At 30.8% G+C, this 22,843-nt stretch overlaps 1 protein-coding gene across 1 annotated transcript; it reads left to right on the top strand.

The window, feature by feature from the left end:
- Window positions 1-679: 679 nt before the first annotated feature.
- LOC18590002 (Tetratricopeptide repeat (TPR)-like superfamily protein) lies at window positions 680-3,635 on the top strand. The gene has a single exon (XM_007015255.3). It carries the CDS (start codon window positions 821-823, stop codon window positions 2,933-2,935), a length of 2,115 nt encoding a protein of 704 aa, XP_007015317.3. The 5' UTR covers window positions 680-820; the 3' UTR covers window positions 2,936-3,635.
- The last annotated feature ends 19,208 nt before the right edge of the window (window positions 3,636-22,843 follow it).

A 22,843-nucleotide genomic window follows, 5' to 3' on the forward strand; every position in this document is an offset into this window, starting at 1 on the left:
GACGGCGGCCCCTCCTAGGCCCCCTCCCTCCTCTGGTATTAGTGGTCAATTAATGGCCGAAAACAAGGAGATCGAGGAAGGGACCGGAGGAGAATAGAGAAGGAAATGGAAAGTGAAAAAAAAAAAAGTTAAAAAATTTCTATTTTTATCTTTCAAAAAATAATTTTTTTTAAACTTTCATAGTCTCTATTTTAATTTTCTTTTTCAAATTTTCGTTTTTATTTTAATAAATTAAAATTTTTCATGAATGAAGTTATACCGCAAGTCATGGATCAAAGAGTGACATGATATTTATTAGTCATGTGGTGCAATTTGATTGACTTGTTGAAACATCATCCAATTTTTTTTAACAAAATCAATCTTTAAAACATATAGATAGATAAAATAAAAATTCAAGTACAACATCAGGCTTTTTTTTTTTTTTTAATATGTATGAAATGAGACATTTTCCTAAATTATAGGAAGTAAATGTGATATTATGACTTTGACAATTAAGCGAAAATCATTATTTTTGTCATTGATTCTTTCAAATTAATTATGTTTATAAAAAAATAAAATTTAGAGCTTCTCAAATTAAGAAAATACCAAGATCAATGGCAATTTCATTTGTTTCCCACTTTTCCTCCCCCTCCAAAATTGCCGCTGTTGTGGGCTTGCCTCTTTGTTATGTGCATTTTTTAATTTTAAAGATCGATTTCTATTCATATCATCGGTTAGAATTTAGAATATCTTGCTGTGTCTCCCTCTTCCACGGAAACACAACAGCTCAGATAAAGCAGTCTTGTCTTATTTTCGATGATTAATCCAGGCACCCTTTTGAATGGACACCGCAAAACTGTTGTCCCTTTTGAAAACCTGCATTAGTTCTAAGTCATTGGTAAAGGGTAAGCTCCTTCACCAGAAAATAATCACTTTCGGCTTCCAGAACAACATCGCCTTTTGCAAAAACCTCATCAGCTTTTACTTCTCTTGCCATTTACATGACTCCGCATTCCGTGTTTTTAAGACCATTGACTACCCATTAGACATTTCTTTGTGGAATGGCCTCATGGCTGCTTACACTAAGAGCTTCCTGTTCGTTGAAGCTCTTGATCTCTTCGAGAGGTTATGGGAATATCCTTATTTAAAGCCTAACAGTTTCACCTATCCAAGTGTGCTAAAGGCTTGTGGTGGGTTGGGAAGTGTTGATTATGGGAAAATGATCCATACCCATTTGATGAAAGCTGGATTTTTATATGATGTTGTTGTTGCAAGCTCTCTTGTAAGCATGTATGCAAATTGCAAAATGTTTGAACAGGCTACGCTCGTGTTTGATGAAATGCCTGATAGAGACGTTGCCTGCTGGAACACTGTTATTTCCTGTTATTATCAAGATGGGAAAGCTGAAAAAGCATTGGAATTATTTGGGAAGATGAGGGATGCTGGGTTTGCGCCTAATTCAGTGACACTAACAGTTATTTTCTCAGCTTGTGCAAGGCTTATGGACCTGGAAAAAGGGAGGGCGATTCATGGAGAATTGGTCAAACACGGGCATGTGTTGGATGGTTTTCTTGGCTCTTCTCTTGTTGACATGTATGGGAAATGTGGTTGTATTGAGATGGCTAGGGAGGTTTTTGAGCAAATTCCAGAAAAGGGTGTGGTTACTTGGAATTCCATGATTGCAGGTTACAGTTCAGTAGGTAATAGCCAATCATGCATGGAACTCTTTAAGAGGATGAATATGGAAGGGATTAAACCCTCTCTGACTAGTTTAAGTAGCATATTGATGGCTTGTTCAAGATCAGCCCAACTTCAGTATGGAAAATTTATACATGGTTATATGATAAGAAACATGGTAGAAGCTGATATTTTTGTTAACAACTCCCTTATTGATCTATACTTCAAATGTGGAAATGTTAATTCAGCTGAAAACATCTTTAAGATGATGCTAAAAACAGATTTAGTCTCTTGGAATATTATGATCTCCGGATATGTCTCTATTGGAAAATTTTTTGACGCTCTTGGCATCTATGAAAACATGATGAAAGCTGGTGTAAATCCAGATGCAGTAACATTTACTAGTGTCTTAGCAGCTTGTTCACAGTTGGCAGCCTTAGAAAACGGAAAGGAGATTCATAATTCTATAACTGAGAACAAATTGGAAAGAAATGAAGTAGTCATGGGGGCTCTCCTAGACATGTACGCAAAATGTGGTGCTGTAGATGAAGCATATAAAATTTTCTGTGAGTTACCAGAGAGGGATCTCGTGTCTTGGACTTCTATGATCACTGCTTATGGATCTCATGGTCAAGCTCTAGATGCTTTGGAACTTTTTGGTGAAATGCAGCAATCTAATACAAAACCAGATGGAGTTACTTTTCTTGCAGTTTTATGTGCATGTAGCCATGGAGGATTGGTTGATGAAGGTTGCTATTATTTCAATCAACTGACCAATGAGCATAGTATTGAGCCTCAACTTGAACACTATTCATGCTTGATTGATCTTCTTGGACGTGCCGGAAGATTACATGAAGCTTATGAGTTTGTCCAAAGTACCCCGAAGACTAGAGAGGATGTTGGGTTGCTAAGCACTCTATTTTCCGCATGCCGTTTGCACAAGTGTTTGGAGTTGGGGGAGAAAATTGCAGAATTGCTTATTGAGAAAGATCCTGATGATTCATCAACCTATGTTATTTTGTCAAATATGTATGCTTCTGCCAAGAAGTGGAACAAGGTACGCAAAGTGAGATTAAAGATGAGACAACTAGGGCTGAGAAAGAACCCTGGTTGTAGCTGGATTGAGGTTGACCAGAGGATCCAACCTTTCTTTGTAGAAGATAATTCACACCCACAAGCAAAGATCATATATGATTGTCTATCAAGTCTTAACAGTTACATGGAGAAGGATAATGTGACGGCAGCTTTCGAATCTAGCACGGACCAAGGTGTTTTATAAAACTGAAAATTGAACAAAAAATCAAGCACTGCAGGCAACTTAATGTTTGCAAGTGACTAGTATCATGAGGAGTTTTCTGTTTCTGAGTCCAATTTCAGGACGCTCTGGGAACACTTGGCATCTACTGATGTTATTGAGTTGTTCAGTAAGGTAAAAGTTGAGCACTGTCAAGCAACTAGAGATTTGAGAAGCTGTGGATGTTATGTACAGCATGCATCAAAACTCACGTGAACATGCCTCCGTATGTACAGAGTGGATTCGATGGTGTGATCTTTCCTCTACAATGGGCCAAAGAGGCCTGTTGCCATAGCCGTTAATCAGTTTAGATTTCGGTGTTTCATTGTGGGCCCAGGATGTGTTTGGGGAAAAGAAATGGCTTATATCCAAATGAAAACAATCGTGGTGGCTTTAAATTCGATGCGTGAGTTTCAGGCCATAGCCGTTGATGGTGGTGCAAGGGCAGAGAAGATGATAGACCCTCCTTACACCTTATCACTTCTTTTGAAAATGAGAGGTTTGGCTGAAGAAAAGGAAGGATTGGCAAATGATATTGAAGGAAACTAGTCTTATTGAACTCGTTAAATTTCATAGAAGGTACTGTATTAACCTATATATTTATTTTGACTTCATCACATTTTACATTAATATTAATGATAACAAAACCTTATAAGCGAAATTAATGATATAATTTTCAGTTAAACCTAAGTGATAAGGATGAGCTAAAGTGCGAGGCATTTTCCAAAAAATCTAAGTGAAAGGCGTAAAATATTTTTCAGAAAATAATAAAAATACTTTTATACTAAATTTATGAATATAAGTTTAATGAATATTAATATTTAATTTAAAATATTAAAAAATAAAAAATATTAATCTTTAACTTTAAAATAATTAATTTAAAATATTACTATTTAAATTATACAACATTATTAAAATTTAAAAAATATTATTTTAATAAAACCATTCAATACAATTAAATTTTTTATATATAAATAGAGTAAATTTTACTAATAATTATAATAAAAAATATTTCAATGATCATCATTTGATGAACACACATTTCTAATTGGTTTAAATCTTATTAATAATTATAATAAAAAATATTTTAATGATCATCATTAATGAACACATATTTATAAATATAGGTTTTGAATATCTTACAATTGATGAATATTTATATTTTTATAGTTATGATAAAAAAAGTGATAAGATGAAATTTTTTAAAAAAATTAGAGTTTATTTTCATTATAGATATGTGGTTAAATGCTTTAAAAAATATCATTATTGATTTTGTCCATTTTCATTTTTATTCTTAATTTTGATCTCAAATTAGTGAAAATCAAATATCAATATTGTTTTGCAATCAACTCCTATTTATTATTTTAATATCTAAATAACTACACCATTATGAAAATTTTTTACATAAAATGATCCAAACAATAAAAAATATTTTCAACAGTTTATTCAAACAATTGAAAACATTAAATTTTTCTATAAAACATTTTACATAGAATAAAATTTCCTCCAGTAAGTCATATTTTACTAACTAAAAGGACCCTAAATAAAGAAAAATGATGGTTAAAGAAAGAAGACAGGACGTGCCTCTCATGTGCTTACTTAAGTGATGATACCTGTGGAGCGTGTAAATAGAGAAAAATGAACACGTATTCAATATTTAGTGTTTGTTTTGTCAGAATATTTTTTTCAATTTATCTATTTTAAAAACTAAAAGTTAGGTCTAATAGAAATTTTAAAAAATAATTTTATATAGAAAAAAGTTTTAAAAAAATTCAAGAAAAGCTTTAAAGAGGAGTTTTCTCTTCTTTTTTTTTTTATAAAAAAACACGTCTCTTTTTCAAGAGAATTTTTTTATTTAAAAAATATCCTTATCTATTAAAAATAATTCCAATATCATCCGTTTTCATTTTTATATTATTTATTATTAATTACAAATTTTATGTTATATAAAAATACTTTTTATATTTCTAAAAATTTATTTTAAATAAATAAAAAAATAAAGTTAACTTTTTTCATTGTGAACAAAGGAATTTGTGATTAATAAAAAATTATTTATTAAATACCCTTTATGGTAATTTTAACCAAAATTAAAACTTATATAAATTGTTTTGTTAAACAACTTATCTATAAAAAAAATTTATAAAAGTAAAATTTTCAAATATAATTAAGTTAATTTTAAAAACTATTATTTTTTGTAAGAGCTTCATATTAGCTTTTAAGTTAAAAAAAAAAAAAACAGGTCAAACAAACTCTTATGTTTACTGACCACTTTTACTCTTTTACCAGCTATAATTAAGTAGTTAGTTTCTAACTAACTTTTAATTTTAGTTTTTTCCTCTTTTACAACAGAATCCATTATTCCTTTTGTAGCTGTGTATATAAGCATTAGCTTTGTAAGTTTTCATTTGTGAATAATAAACAAAAATATTCTTTCCACAATGATTCTCTCAAAGTTACTTCTCTCATGGCATGTTTGGTTAACCATTCCCCCTCTGTTTCTCAAAAAATTTTCTCCCTTCGTTTAGTTTGTTTTTGGAGGAAGGAATAGCCATTACAAAGAAATGACTTTCCCTCAAAACTTGGCAAAACCTTGGAATAGCTAGTACCACCTCCCCCATGGTATTAGTTATTCTACATCCATGGGAATATAGCTCGAACATTTTGGATTAAAATGTCTTTACTTATTTTCAAAAATTACAAATATAAACTTATAAAATTAATATTTATCATTAAAAATTATTAATATTTTAATTATAATAATATTTTAATTATAAATAAAAGTATTAATATTTTAAAATATTAATTTTTAAATTATTAAGTGAAAATGTAAATTAAAATATGAAAAATGCAAATAGAGAAAAAATAAATCTTATTATGATAAAAAGTTTAAGTTTTTAATTATATATTATAAAATATTTTGAATTTTAAAATTAATTAAAAGTATTAATATTTTAATCATGATGACATTTAAATTATAAATAAAATATTAATATTTTAAAATTTTAATGATTAAATTATAAATAAAATATTGGTATTTAAATTATTAATTATTAATATTTAAAATAAATTATAAATTACTAATAATTAAAAAAATAAAAATAAATAATCATAAGAACATTTAAATTACAAATAAAATTTTAGTATTTTATAATGTTAATGATTAAATTAAAAATAAAATATTAATATTTAAATGATCAATTATTAATATTTCAAATAAAAATATGAATATTTAAAAAAGAAAATAAAAATAAATAATCATAATAACATTTAAATTATAAATAAAATATTAATATTTTAAAAATTAATGACTAAATTAGAAAAAAAATATTGATATTTAAATGATAAATTATTAATATTATAAATAAATTATAATTTATTAATGTTTAAAAAACAAAACAAAACAAAAATAAATAATCATAATAGAATTTAAATTATAAATTAAATATTAATATTTTATAATGTTAATGGTTAAATTATAAATAAAAATTAATATTTAAATTATCAATTTTTAATATTTTAAATAAATTATAAATTATTAGTTTTTAAAAAATAAAGAATCATAAGAACATTTAAATTATAAATAAAATATTAATATTTAAAAAATAAAATAAATAATAATAATATCTAACGAAAGGTATTTTTGTCTTGTTATCCTTTATTCGGCTCTTGTTCCAAAGTTATTTTTACTAACCAAACATTACAATAAATCATGATAATTATTCCTACTTTATTTCATTTATCGTACTAAACTATATAATAACTATTCTATTCTATTCTCACCTTATTCTATTCTTACACAATAGCTATTCTATTCTATTCCATTCCTATCTATTCTGCAAACCAAACGTGCAGTCATGGTATCAAACCATGGTCCGAGACAAGGCTTCTTTAATTGCAAAACTTCTTCAAGTCTGTTTAAGGTTTCGCAATTCGTTTAACTCATCTCATCTGTTTAATAGTTTTCTTCTTGATTCGTCTATAGATCTTGTGTATAATTTAGGTGGATCTTAAATTGTTGATAATTGTTGAGGTTGATTTCATTTGGAGTCTTTTTTGAGCATTTGGAATCTTGATCTATAGATATTTGATTACTATCTAGTTATTGAGTTTTTGATACTTTGTTCATGGCAAATGATTCCTCAAACCCTAGATCTACTGTTTAACATCTAGAAGGTCCATAATCGCCTTTTTATGTGCATCACACTAATCATCATGGATTAGTTGTGGTTAATCCTAAACTCATTTCTAGTAATTACATTGCCTGGAGTAGATCCTTTTATTAGTCTTATCCATAAGGAATAAGGAAGGTTTTCTTGATGGAATGATCACTCAACCAAATATCACATATCATTTGTTTAGCTCTTGGATTCGATGCAATAATTTGATAGTGGCATGGTTTTTAGATTCAATCACACCACCAATTGCATTGACTATTTTCTATATGGAAAATACTTCAAAAATCTAAAACACACTCAAACAGAATTTTGCATAGCCAAATGACACTTGTGTATGCAATTTATAGTACACTTTAGGCAATGTGAATCAAAGAACTAGAACTATGGATTCATACTTCATAAAGCTGAAAGGTATTTAGAACGAATTAAGAAATTTTTGTCCATTACCACAATGTGAATGTGGTAAATATAATCCAACTTATTTCAATAAATACTCAAACTAATATAAGAAAAATATGATTTTTAGGTTTCTTAATGGACTTGATGAATCTTTTTTTGCATTCTCAGATTATATTAGTGGAATCTTTTCCAAAGCTGGATAAAGAATATAATATGACATTGAGAAAGGAATCTCAGAAAAGCTCACTGATTTAATCAAATCCAACAATGAGTCATCTACTATTATGACTATTGTGGATAATAGGAAGAAAACTAAGACAAAATTTATATGTAATCACTGTAGAAAGAAGGTTCATATAAAGAAAAAATGCTACAAGTTGATAAGATTTCCTGAAGATTTTAAATTCACAAAGGGCAAGAATAATTTCAAGAAATCAAAACCTACAGTAAATAGTGTCTCTATTGCAAATAATACATCTACAAGAGGTTCTACCCAATCTGATCAAGATAAAGAGCTCATTGGTACAAGTTTCATGTCTCAAATGTCACTCATTAAGCATCAAGTTCAAAAATTGATGACACTTCTGGGTGAGAATGGTAAAAACAATGATGATTATGGTGACAATTCTTTGAACATTCAACAAGCAAAACCTTCCCTAGTTAACTCAATTTTTGCAGGTATTGTTTCTGGTCATTTTTGTTTCAATACCATCAATAATCTTCCACTTAAATACAAAAATGTTGGTCATATCATGATTAAACAAAATTCCTAGGTAGTATACACTAGTGCCACCGATCATATATGTTGCTCTTTAGCTAGTTTTAGTTTTGCTAAACCAGTTATAAATTGTTATGTTCAATAAACCTGGCAATTTTGGACACGACATGAGAAAACACGAGGTTAAACAGGTTTGGGTTTGACCTTAACGTGTTTCGTATCTAATCTTATTTGACACGTTTAAGACATAAAAATTTTCATATCTTAACATGTCAGACACAAGTAACACATTTTAAACAAGTTTAATTAATCGTGTTAATCTTGTTATCGTGTTTAAACATATATATTTATATGACACGTTTATCAATTTGTTAAAAATTAATAATCAAAGACTATTTTAACCTTACTTAAATATTTTTAAATAATTATTTTAATAAGTTATTTAAATTTTTATAAAGATAATAATGTAATTATGCCATACCCAAACCCTAATTTTGAACTTTTGTTTTGTTATATTTGATGTTATTATTATTTTGTTTTGTTATTATTATTTTTATAATTATTGATTTTAAATTTAAATAAAAAATTATGTTTAATTATAAAATTTTTATTTAATTGTATTAAACGTGTTAATCGTGTTGTTAATAATATCGTGTCATATATTGACACATTTAACAAACGTGTTAATCATGTCATGTCATGTTACATGGTTATTAAACGTATACATGTACGTGTTGTAGATTTAAGATGCGAATAGTATTTGTGTCTTGTTCGTGTTTAACCTTAGCGTATTTCATGCCTAATCGTGTCTGACATGTTTAAGACATGAAAACACAAATTGTCAAATCTAATGTTCAACTACCTAACAATGCTAAATCTACTATGACACACATAGGAACAGTTAAGTTGACTTCTTTATTGACTTTAAAAAATGTATTATATGTTTTTTCATTTCAGTTAAACTTTATATCAGTAAATAAACTTACCTCTCGTCAAGGAACTTATGTCTTTTTCATTGGTAAAATTTGTGTTGTTTAAGATCTCTTCTCATAGAATGTGACTGGGGTTGCTAAGGTTTCCTTAAGATTATACTTCTTAGAAGATTATTAAGATGAACAATATCTCTCTAAATATAGTTTTGATAAGCTTGTAAATTTTCCATTTAAGTCTCCTGTCAATGTTGCAAACCAATGTATAAACTATTTGATTTGTGGCATTTTAGTTTAGGCCACATACCTTTAAGTAGAATAGGTATTATTCATAAGCAGTGTCTTGCAATTGATTGTTCAAAAAACTTAATTTGTTAAGTTTGTCCCTATGCAAAAATTAATGAAGAAACTCTTTCTCCTGTTCATATCAAAAACACAACTTTTGCTTTTGAAATTCTACATGCATATGTATGGGGACCTTATGCAATTCCTATTATAAAAGGTCAATGTTATTTTCTTCCTTTGGTTGATGATTTTACACATTTTACCTAGATTTTCTTAATGAGAAATAAGTTAGATGTATCAATCATATTATCTTCTTTTTATAACTTTGTAAAAATCAATTTTCAACTTCTATAAAATGTATTAGGACAATAATCAAGGAGAGTTTAACCTATCTGATTTTTATGCAAATATGGTATTATTCATTAATCATCTTGTGTGGAGACATTACAATAGAATAATGTTGTTGAGAAGAAGCACTAACATGTTCTTGTGGTTGTCAAGTGTCATGAGCCAACCTTTGTATAGGGCCATAACAAGGTAAAACCATCTAAAAGACTAAGTTGCCTTAAAGGGAAACTTCCCCATTTCAAACAATGTAATGTCACTTGGTAACGTACTTGTAAAAGCTTATTAAGTTTTTAGGGGGGAAAGCCTTTAAGGGAAAGAGTGCCATTATTTCACGTATTGTAATGGTTCTTGATGGCATAGATGTAAAAACTCATTAGCTTTTTATAGGGGTTGAGCAGTCGGCTAATTATTAGTCTACCTCATTGGTTAAGGTATGTTTATGGTTAACCATTTTGGGCTGCCCTTACTACCCAACGATGGCACGTTTATACTCCAAGTCCCTTTATACTCCATTTTTCAATATTAATAAAATATTTTTCATTTACTTGGAACCAATGGTTGCGTATATGACATTCGTTATACCTTATGATTTTGTTATTTCTTTTTTAAACTAGGTGATTAGAATATGTGTTTGCTCAGATATAATTGAGTTTTTGATTGGCTTGTGTTGAAGCGTCCACTTAAGTGTCGCACAAGCTATTTGAGCCAAGAGGCATAGTCCATGACAATTGGTATCAGAGTACGAATGAGACATGCTAAGTGAAAAAGGAAACATGATGAACATGTGAAGTGCTCTAAAGGACCATCAGAGAATTGAGTAGCTAAAGGCCGCGGTAAAGACTTAGATGGTCTTGCTTGAGCGAATAAGTGAAATTAAAACAGTTTATCGAGAACTAACTGATATGATAAATATCCTTAATGATAAAACTAAGGATGCGTTGAACACTTTCCAAGGCGAGTTTAGAGAATTGAAAGCTCAGATAAATATTTTGGTTATTGCTGCAGGTAATCCTAATGTAAACTCAAGAGATAGAGGGAAAAAAGCTAAAGTGTTAGAGCCCAAATGTTACGAAGAGGCTAGAGACATGAAAGAGTTAGAGAATTTCCTCTTTGATATAGAATAGTACTTCCGAATTGTCACACAAAGTCAGCAGAAGAATGGTGGCAATGGCCACGATGTAACTTGTTGGAGATGCTAAGTTATGGTGGCGTTCAAAATTTATCAATAGCAAACGCACTATCAACACTTGGGTTGACCTTAAGCGAGAACTAAAGAATTACTTTTTCTCTAGAAAATGGAGTATATGGCTCGACAAAAGCTATGAGAGTCAGTGCAAATAGGATCCTTGTAAGAGTTTATGAGGAACTTCTCTACCTTGATGCTATAAATTAAGGACATGATCGAAAATGACAAGTTGTTCTATTTCCTCAAAGGTTTAAACCCATGGGCTAGAATAGAGATATAACGAAGAAAGGTGCAAGACGTGACTTCAATGATGGTAACTACTGAACGCCTTACTGATTACAGTGACAGCTTAAACAAAATAAAGAACTTTCCATCAAGGAATAATAGCTCTAGCTTCAATAATGGGGCAAATTTTTTAAAGTTAGTAGACCCCTAAGTGAGGGAGCAAGAAGTAGACCATTCACTAGAGACATGCCCCAACTAGGAACAAATAGGATGTAGGGCTTCCAACCATGATTCCCTATATCTTGTTTTCTATGTAATGAACCTCATCAGGTAATTGAGTGCCCACATCGAATAGCTTTCAATGCGATATGTACATCTAATCTCGAGATAACTTAACCCTGTCTCTCAGATGCAAAAATTAATGAGGAATCGATAGGAATGGGTTCAATTCGTTTCCTTAATGCCCTTCAAACTCAACTAGACAAGATGAAGAAGAAGCCTTAATGGGGTCTTATGTATGTGGATGTAGTGTTGAATGACAAAATGACAAAAGCTATACTCGACATGGGGGCTTTAGTCACCTTCATCACTCCGAGAGAGGCCAAAAAGTATGGTTTCAAAGTTGAGAAAGATGTCAAGCAAATAAAAGTAGTCTACTCATAAGCTTCAACTATTATAAGGAACTCTAAAGACGTGAAGACTAAGATCAATTCTTAGGAAAAGGTGTAAACTTCATGATTGCCGTTATAGATGATTTCCATGTTGTTCTTGGCTTAGACTTTATGACAAAAGAATAGGCTATTCTATTTTCCACTACTAGCTATATTTTTAGGAAAAAACCATTTGTAATACTTATTACAATCATACTTAGGAATGGAAAGAAGATAATATTAGCCATCCAATTAAAAAAGAGATTACAAGGGGATAACCTTCTTATACGGCCATGCTCATCCACAAAAGCGGAGATAGTACGGACCCGATATCTATAGGAGTGAAGTTGATCTTGAAAGAATTTGAGGATATGATGCTAGAACAGCTACCAAGGGTGCTACCACCTCAACGAGTAGTTAATCATGAGATAAAATTAATCTCAAGAGTTAATCTTCTGTAAAAGGGTCGTATAAGATGGCTCCTTTAGAACTAGTCGAGTTGAGAAAATAATTAGATGACTTGATACAAGCTGGATTCATCAGACTCTCAAAAGCACTTTTTGGGGCCCAATACTGTTTTAGAAAGCAAGATGGGAGTTTGCGGTTATGTGTGGATTATTGAGCTCTGAACAAAGTCACAGTAAAGAACAAAATCCCATTCCTCTTATAGTAAACCTCTTCGACCAATTGAGTCAAGCAAAGTATTTCTCCAAATTAGATCTTCGGTCTGGATACCATCAAGTAAGAGTTATTGATGGAGATGAACCAAAAACCACATGCTTAACACAGTATGATGCATTTAAATTTCTTGTTATGCATTTTAGACTAACCAATGTTCTTGCCACATTTTGCACATTGATGAATCAAGTTTTCATGATTATTAGGACAAGTTTATGGTCATATACTTGGATGACATTTTGTTGTGTGGTTAAACGTTGGATGAATTCTTAAGATATTTAAATCTCGGTAGAGGAATTCTTAAGATATTTGAACCTCGGTGGAGGAATTTTTAAGATATCAAAACCTCGATGGAGGAATTCTTAAGATATTGAAGTTTCAATGGAGGAATTTAGAGTCTCGGTGGAGGAGATTAAAAAGTTTTGAAGCCTTGGTGGAAAAGTTATAAAAAGTTTTAAAGACTCGATGGAAGAATTCTCATTTCCTTTTAAAGTTTAAAGCCTCGATGAAGGAGTTTTTATCTCATTTTTAATTTGGAGTCTTAATGGAGAAGTTGTAAAAAGTTTTAAAGCCTTAATGGAGGAATTGTCATTTCCTTTTAAAGTTTGAAGCCTTGAAGGAGGAGTTTTTATTTTATTTTTAAATTTGGAGTCTCAATGTAGGAGATTAAAAAGTTTCATAACCTTGGTGAAAGAGTTGTAAAAAGTTTTAAAGCCTTGGTAGAGGAATTCTCATTTCCTTTTAAAGTTTGAAGCCTTGATGAATGAGTTTTTATTTCATTTTTAAATTTGAAGCCTCGATAGAAGAGATTGAAAAGTTTTAAGGCCTTGTTGGAGGAGTTGTAAAAAGTTTTAAAGCCTTGATGGAGGAGTTCTCATTTCCTTTTAAATTGTGGAGCTTTGATGGGGGGCAATTAGTTATGCCCCACAAATGGGATGTGAACAATTTGTTTCAATAACTCATAAGCTTGATCAAATTAAGTTTTCTTATGATGAGCCAAGGACGTAAAAAAACGTTAAGAAGATTGCTAAGCCATTGAAACAAGCTCGTAAAATAAAACTAGGAAGATTCAGTGATAAGGTTACACCAAAATATTTGATATGGCATGCACGGAGAATCAAAAACATCATGTTGCTTCCCCAATCTAATTATATTTGTTCATTTTATTTGAAATATTGAGATGTTCCTGTCATCAATTTACAATTTGAGGTCAAGGAGAATAAATTAAAAATCAAGAACGAAGAACTCAAGAGAAAAGTGAAAAATTTAATAGGTGAAGCCAAGGAAAATAAAAAGAAGATAAAAAAACTGCATATGGAGATAGAGGCATGGAAAGACATGTTTGATGGACTAAGTAGCATCTTTGAACCAGTAACTGTTAAGCTTAATGTGTTATAAAATGAAAATGAACAATTGCAAGCAAAATGTGAAGTAATAGAGGAACAGAAAGATGTTCTCCAAGATTCTATTAATGGTTTGGCACATAAGCTATAGATCCAATAAGGAGTTAATCAAGTATTTCGAGGAAAGCGTGAGCAACTCGAGCAGACCATTCAAGCACTTTTGAGGGAGTATGACTTAGTTAAGAAGGAATGCCATTCGCTTTAAGAATATGCAAGAATAAAGAATACAAATGAGGTGTGACGACGTGAATTTTGGAAAAACAAGCATAAGTGGAGCATTTTGCTAGATAAATCACCAATGCAGTTTTTATGGCAAGAGATATGGCTATAAGGTGGAAATCTTTAAAAAGAAAGTCTGCCCAATGGAAACATATGGGTAATACATGATAGACTTTTTCGATAAGACATATGACCAATATCGACAAATTGGTCATTTTATTTAGATTGTACTAAGATGGAAATGGATGTAAACAATCTTTGAGATTAATAAAGGAACCTTTTTCTTACCAATACGTGTTATGTGATGAATACCTTGAAACATATTCATTTATGCATCATTCATTCATAGACATTCAAAATAAATATGCAATTATCCAATCATCATGACATAAGCACACTCTGATCCATGTTTATGGTACAAAAAAAGGTTAAAAAATAGCTCGACTATCGAAAACTCCTAGGTAGCTTGTTTGTCATTTGTACCACGCTAGGTCTCAAGATAAGATCTGTTGGTGTATTTTCAAAATAAAAAATTATGTCACATAATGAAAAGCTATCTTAGCTCAAAGGTTATGTCACATAAAGTGACATAATGTGACTATTAGATTATAAGTAGGTTTTCATGTGAATGGTTATGTCTCTTGGTAAAATGACATATAAAAATTAAAAAAAGACTATAGCTCAAAAGTTTAAATATGAAAAGTTATTATTTCAGATGATGTCGAGATACCAATACAAATTGGACCTCGAACTTTTGCCATCAATTTTCAGGTCATGGACATTACACCATCTTATAATTTTTTATTAAGGCATCTATGGATCCATATGGTAAGGGTTGTGCCATCATCTCTTCATTAAAAGTCAAGTTTATAGTAGATGAAAAGTTTTATATGTGTTTGTGGAGAAAAAGATATATTTGTTACTCAATCTTCTACTACTTAATATGTGGAAGCTATCAAAGAGGTAATTGAATGCTCCTTTAGGTTTTTCGAATTCATCAATGCTATTTATGAGTGAAGGGTCTAAAATACCCACTTCACGCTTATCAAAAGCTTTTAAATTGATCATTAAGCAAATTGTTGAAAGAGGATGTCGCGTAAGGTTCGGTTTGGGAAAAGGGTTGCAAGGAATCAAAAGACCTTTATCGATGGTTAAGAGTAAAGAAATATTTGGCCTTGGGTATGAACCTATAAGGAAGGAAAGATTTGAGATAATGTCCAAAAAGAAAAAGAAGAGAATGGCTCGCCTCAAAGGAATGGAATAACAGATGTTAAGATATATTTTCCATACCTTTATAAGACTTTTCATTCAAGGGGTACATTCATCCAAATCTACAAAAAGTGAGGTATCATGAGTACGAAGTTGCAATGAATGTTGTGGAAGAAGATCAATTAAAGGAAGCATAGTTGATATACACATAGGACCCTTTAGTTTGAAGTTTGATAAATGGACGAGCGTGAAGCTATCTATCATCTTCATGTCTTCTACAAAGTAATAAATTAAATCCTTTAATGCTTATGCCTAAGAGCTTATGGAGAATTTCTTTTATGTATTATGGGCTTTATTCAATATTATTTGATAAAAAGGACACATATGGTGCATGCTCATAATTTTTTTACGCCTATTGATTTTCATGTCTTTGCTTTCACACATTTTCAACTTAAGTTGCCATTTTCTGGCTTCCATATTCCTATATCGCTTCGATTTCATTTATTTTTAAGTTTCTAAGTAACAGATATGAGAATAATGATGATAACGATCTTAGATTTGATTTGAGAAAGAATACATATGTTGGCAAACTTGATAACGAAAGAATGTTGATGATTATCTTTTATCCCTTGAATTATTGAGACTGATTAAGTAACAAGAAAAACAAATAGAACCTCTTCATGATCCTACAGAAGCGATTAATTTCGAGAGTGAGGAAAATAAAAAGGAAGTTAAAATTGGCATAAGTCTTTTTCTTTCTGAAAGACAAGGATTGATCAAATTGTTTCATGAATATGTAGATGTGTTTGTATGGTCTTATCAAGATATGCCAGGGTTGAGTACGGATATCGTGGTGCATAAGTTACCTTTGAAGATGAAGTGTAAACTGATTAAATAGAAATTAAGACGAATGAAACTGAAAATATTATTAAAAATCAAAGAGGAAGTAAAAAAGCAGTTTGATGTAGGATTCTTAGAGGTGACTACGTATCCAGATTGAGTGGCCAACATAGTCTTAGTTCTTAAAAAAATGGAAAAGTTCAAATATGTGTAGATTACCAAGATTTGAATATTGTTACTCTTGTTGATAACATAACCAAGCATTCCCTATTTTCATTTATGGATGGGTTTTCAAGATACAATCAGATCAAAATGAATCTAGAAAACATGGAGAAGACTACATTTGTGACAATATGGGGCAAATTTTGCCATAAAGTAATGCCTTTTGGCTGGAAAAACTATAGAACTATTTATTAAAGAGCTATGGTGACTATTTTCCATGACATGATGCATAAAGAAATTGAGGTGTATACAGATAATATGATTGTCAAGTCTTGTAGACTAAAAGATCATATAGCCAATCTCAAAAAGTTGTTTGAGAGATTGAGAAAATTCTAGCTCAAATTAAATTTAGCTAAATGCACTGTCGGTGCTACTTCATGTAAATTGTTGGGCTTTGTCATTAGCGAAAAAGAAATTAAGATGGATCTAGATAAAATACGAGCAATCCAAAATTTGCCTCCCCCTCAAATGCGAAAAAGAGGTAAGGGGCTTATTAGGGCATTTGAATTATATCGCTTGTTTCGTATCCCAATTAACTACTAAATGTGACCTTATTTTCAAATTTCTTTGAAAGCAAAATCCAAGGTGAATGGAAAGAAGAGTGCCAAAATGCATTTGAAAAGATTAAGAAATCTCTTTCAAAACCACCAATATTCGTACCTCTAGTTCTAAGAAAACCCGCTTATTCTATATGTGACGATGTTCAAAAAATATATGGGTTGTGTGTTAGGACAACATGGTGAAAATGGGAAAAAAGAACATGTCATTACTACTTAAGTAAAAAATTCACAAAGTATGAATCTAAGTACTCGTCAATAGAAAAAATGTGCTGTGCATTAACTTAGATAACTCACAAACTTAGGTAGTATATGCTATATTCTACTACTTGGCTTATGGCAAATTTGGATCTAATTGAGCATATTTTTGAGAAACCTTCTTTGTCAGGAAAGATAGATGAGTTTCTTGCAGACAGGGTTGTAGACGATTATGAACCCATGAAGTTTGAATTCCTAGATGAAGATTTAATGGTTGTATTCCACTAGGAAAGAAAAATTAACAAAAAACAAAGTTTGGAAAATGTTTTTTGATAAAGTTTCAAATGCTTTGGGGCATAGTATTAGGGTAATTTTGATTTCATCAAATGGGAAGTACTACCCTGCTACTACAAGATTGGGTTTCCCTTGCACTAATAATGTCACAAAGTATGAGGGTGTGTCGTGGCCTTCAAGCAACAATTGAAAGAAAAATTGATGAACTCGAAGTGTGTAGAGATTCTACCTTGATCACTATCAATTACGAGGAAAATGGGAAACAAAAAACTTAAAGTTGATCTTATATCATAAATATATAACAGAATTGATTAAAAAGTTTGATAACATACACTTTAATCACCTTCCTCGAGATGAAAATCATATCCTTGATGCTTTAGCAACATTGACACCAATGTTCAAAGTAGGGACGAAAGTTGAGGTTGAGCCTATCAAGATAAGTTTACAAGAGTCGCTTACACACTGTTCCAGTGTAGATGAGGAGATTGATGGAAAACCTAGGTATTATGATATCTTATAGTATGTCAAATACCGACAATACCCTAAAAAAGCTTTTGAGAATGACAAAAGGATCATCAAGAGATGGGCTATGAGTTTTTTTCCTCAATGGTGAAATCTTGTGCAAAAAAAGTTGAGATCAAACATTGTTAAGATGTGTGAGCTTTGTTGAAGCTAAAAAAAACATTGACGAAATTCATGAAGGTGATTGTGGAACACATGCAAGTGGACATATGATGGCTAGGCAAATCATGAAGGCTGGCTATTGTTAGTTGACAATGGAAACTAATTGTACTAATTTCGCAGATAAGATTCATGTCCTTCTAGCCCCTTTACATGTCTTAGCACCTCCATGGCCTTTCTTTATTAGAGAATGGATGTAATCAGGCCTATCACTCCCAAAGCTTCAAATGGACATCAATTTATCTTAGTGGTTATTGATTACTTTACAAAATGGGTAGAAGCAATTTCTTATGCTAATATGAAACAAATGGTTGTTTGCAAGTTGATCTAGAAAATATTGATTTGTCGATATGAACTCCTAGAAAAGATTATCTCAAATAATGCATACAATCTCAATAACAGAATGATGGTTGAAGTTTGTGCTTGATGTAAAATCAAGCATCATAATTCTACATTGCATCGCCCAAATATAAATAAAGCAGTAAAGGCAGCCAATAAGAATATCAAGAAAATTATGGTAAAAATGAGTGAATTGTACAAGGATCGACATGAGAAGTTATTATTTGCATTGCATGCTTACCAAACATTTGTACACACGTCCATAAGAACTACCCCATTTCTTTAATGTATGGGATGAAAGCAGTAATACCTATTGAAGTCTAGATTCCTTTTTAGAGAATTTTGAAAGAGGTAGAATTGGAAGAGGGAGAATATGTGCATGCTCATTACGAGTAATTAAATTTGATTGAGGAGAAAAGACATACGGTACTTTGTCATGGCCAATTATATCAACAGAGAATGGCACGAGCACATGACAAGAAAATTTGCTCTCGGTGCTTCAAAGATAAAGAATTAGTTTTGAAGAAAATTCTCCCTATCCAACATGCTCTTCAAGGAAAGTGGTCACCGAAATTGGTAAGGCCCATATGTGGTAAAGAAGACTTTTTTAGATGGTGCATTGATCCTAGCAAAAATGGATGGGGATGATTTGCCAAATCTAGTAAATCTTGATGTAGTCAAGAAATACTGTGCCTAAATAAAGAAAGAAAAGAAAATATATAAAAAAGAGTTCAAGGTGAAAACCCAAAAAGGCAGTTTGAATTCAAAAAAAAAAAAGAAAAGAAAAAAAAGAGAGTTCAATGTGAAAACCCAAAAAGGTAATTTGAATTTTTTAAAAAAAAGTTCACGGTGAAAACTCGAAAAGGCAATTTGAACCTAAAAGATGGGCACATGTTGAAAACTTGAAAAGGCAACCTGAGTACAAAAATATATAGTTAAGGGGCAAGATGATGCACAGATGTCAAAACATGACAAGGCAAGGGCCAATTGGAAATATTCAAAAGGAACCAAGTACATCAACTGATCAACAAATGTTTTTGCTTCGAAGGTTTTTTGGATTTAGTTTGTTCATAATTGTTCAAATGTTCATTACTTGGATATTGTATCCCTTTTTGAAATTTTGACTTTTTCTCCATTACACTGATTGAAAATCATAATATCTTCATTTTGTTATTTCTTTCCTTTTCACGAACCAAGAAAATACGTTGTACATCATATTTGTCATGAAATTTTAAATGATAATGAATAAATGAATCATAACAAATATGGAAAAACACTCACATTACTTCGAATGGAATCTAAGGATGATAAAAAAAGGTTCAAATTGAACTCAAAAGATTTTCGGAATTTCTAAACTCGTTAAATGGAACATATGTGTTAAAAATAGATGAGTTGTTATAAGGAGAGCTAGCTAATCAAATGGTACAAGGTTAAAATTTCAAGGAAATGACGAGGTAGAAAATCGTGAAATTTTAAAATCTTTGAAAATCCATAAACATGGATGCAAGACATCATCCTAGAAGTTAAGTATTGGCATATCATGATAGCAATTTGCATCATATGCATTCAGAAAGTTATTTCTTTTTAAAAATGTATTGGAACCTTATTGGAGGAGATCTTAAAATATTGGAACCTTGTTGGAGGAGATCTTAAAATATTGGATCCTCAGTGGACGGATTCTTAAGATGTTGGATCCTTAGTAGAGAGATTCTTAAGATATTGGAACCTTAATGGAGGAATTTTTTAGATATTGGAACCTCGGTGGACGAATTCTTAAGATATTGGAACCTCAATCAAAAAATTCTTAAGATATCAAAACCTCGGTGGAGGAATTCTTAAGATTTTAAAACCTCGGTGGAGGAATTCTTAAGATTTTAAAACATCGGTGGAAGAATTCTTAAAATATTAAAGCTTCGGTGGAGGAATTTAGAGTCTTGGTGGAGGAGATTAGAAAGTTTCAAGAGCCTCAATGAAGGAGTTGTAAAAAGTTTTAAAACCTTGGTGGAGAAACTCTAATTTCCCTTTAAAGTTTGAAGCCTAGATGGAGGCGTTTTTATTTCATTTTTAAATTTGAAGTCTTAATGGAGGAGATTAAAAAGTTTTGGAGCCTCGATGAAGGAGTTGTACAAAGTTTCAAAGTCTTGGTGGAGCAATTCTCATTTCTTTTTAAAGTTTGCAGCCTTGACGGGGGAGTTTTTATTTCATTTTTAAATTTACAGTCTCAGTGGAGGAAATTAAAAAGTTTCAGAATTTCGATGGAAGAGTTATAAAAAGTTTTAAAGCCTCGATGAAGGAATTCTCATTTCCTTTTAAAGTTTGAAGCCTCGATGGAGGAGTTTTTATTTTATTTTTAAATTTGGAGCCTTGATGGAGGCGATTAAAAAGTTTTAGAACCTCGATGAAAGAGTTGTAAAAAGTTTTAAAACTTTGGTGGAGGAATTATCATTTCCTTTTAAGTTATGGAACCTCGTTGAAAGAGTTTTCAATTCTTTTACAACTATAATGACAAATATGGTTGTCTATATATCTTTACATAATTCTTGATTTTAAGAAATATACAAAAAAAGACAACTATAGACACTATATTTATTCGAGACTTAATCTTATTTATTTAACTTTTTAATAAGTTTAATTTCATTTCATTTTATTTTTGGTTTATTTTTAATTTTTTTTATTTGATCTTTAGGTCTTAGGAATGATGGGTTTATAACCCAAATGGGTTCATAACCTAAATGGTGTTGGGCTAGCAAGCCCACAAACAATAAAAAATAAGACAAAGAACTCAAACAAAGATCAAACAAAACAAAAAAAGAAAGTAAATCAAAATCAGAAAAATTGGAAAAAAAAAACAAAAAAAGGAAAGTAAGATTAAAAGGAAAAAAGATCAATCGAAAAAGAAAAAAAGATCAACGAAATCCCTAAAATCCTTCCACAAATCAGAATGTTTTATACCGAGAAATCGTTCCACGAAATCGAATAAAATCAAGAAAAAGAAAATCAAAGATTTGCAATTAAATCGAGATTCTAAGAAAACACCCATATAAACTCCAAAAAAAAACGCAGCAATAGAGACAAGGAACAAGAAAAAATCACACAATAGAAATCAACAAAAAAAGATTGTTTTTGGGTTTATGGGTTATGAAATCTTCGAAGGTTTATGGGTTATGAAATCTTCAAATTTAGATCTAGGAATTTTGAGGTTGTTTTCAAGAAAGTGATTCCAATTAAAGGGAAGAGTGGCTTGGTTCTGTGGGTCAAATTTGGTGAGGTTCTGGCACCGGCGAACGGCGACCGAAGACAAATGGTGTAACAATCGACGATATTTCGGCAATCAGAATCTGGAAAAAGGAAAAAAGGATAGGTTTTTAGAGAGAGGGGGAAAACATTAGCACTAAAGAGAGACAAAGATGAGAAAAAGCGGCCTAGGATTTCTTAAGATGGTATTTTCTATCCTGGTGAAACGACGTCGTTTTAAGCAGTAATAAAACGGTGCGTTTGGACTTTGGGTTAGTTGACTAAGGCCTGCCAATCATGACCAGGCTTGTTTCTCGTAACTAGTAGCAGCCCATTTACCAGGCTTACTTCTTTGGGTTGTTGGATTGGTTGGTTGTCTAAACCCATTTCGTTTGGATCCTTGGATAGTTGATTGCAGGCTACATTTGACCAAGCCCATTTCCATATATTTAATTCAGGTGTGGACTTGAACTTTCATGTTACTTTATTTATTTATTTATGTTTATGTTTATTTTTTTTATTTATTTTGTTTTGGATATTAATGAAAATACATAAAATATAATAAAAATAAAATTTTGTTTTAGGTCACAATTAGGTTAGGATGAAATTCTTACAATCATAGTTAGTAGAATAATTATGAGACCTTACCATAAGGGTTGGGGGTAATCCTATAAATATTTTTTACCAAAAAGATTTATTTATATAAATAATTAATAAAAACATAGTTAAATAAAGAATTTAAATTTTATAAATATAATTTCATAATGAATGCTTAACATAAAATAAATGGAAGTCCTTCAATGATAGAATTTCAAGGATGTTATAAGGGATAACTTTCTAGAAAATTTTTAGATGAGAAAATCTTTCTAAATTTTATCAAAAGGGTTGGGGAATTTAGGAAGAATGTTCAATATTAAAGGATATTTTATTTGTTTTAAAATGATAATAAATTGAAGAAATAGTTGAGGAAAATAAACTAGGATATTGAAATAAAATTCATTTATTAAAGCTAAAAAGAAAACACATAATTAATTAAGTATCATTTTGAATGGGCGTTGTGAGGGTGCTAATCCCTTCTTCACATGTAATTGTACTTCGAAATCT

This window comes from Theobroma cacao, chromosome 9, assembly GCF_053813885.1.
Source record: "Theobroma cacao isolate CCN51 chromosome 9, ASM5381388v1, whole genome shotgun sequence".
NCBI classification, from domain to species: Eukaryota; Viridiplantae; Streptophyta; class Magnoliopsida; order Malvales; family Malvaceae; genus Theobroma; species Theobroma cacao.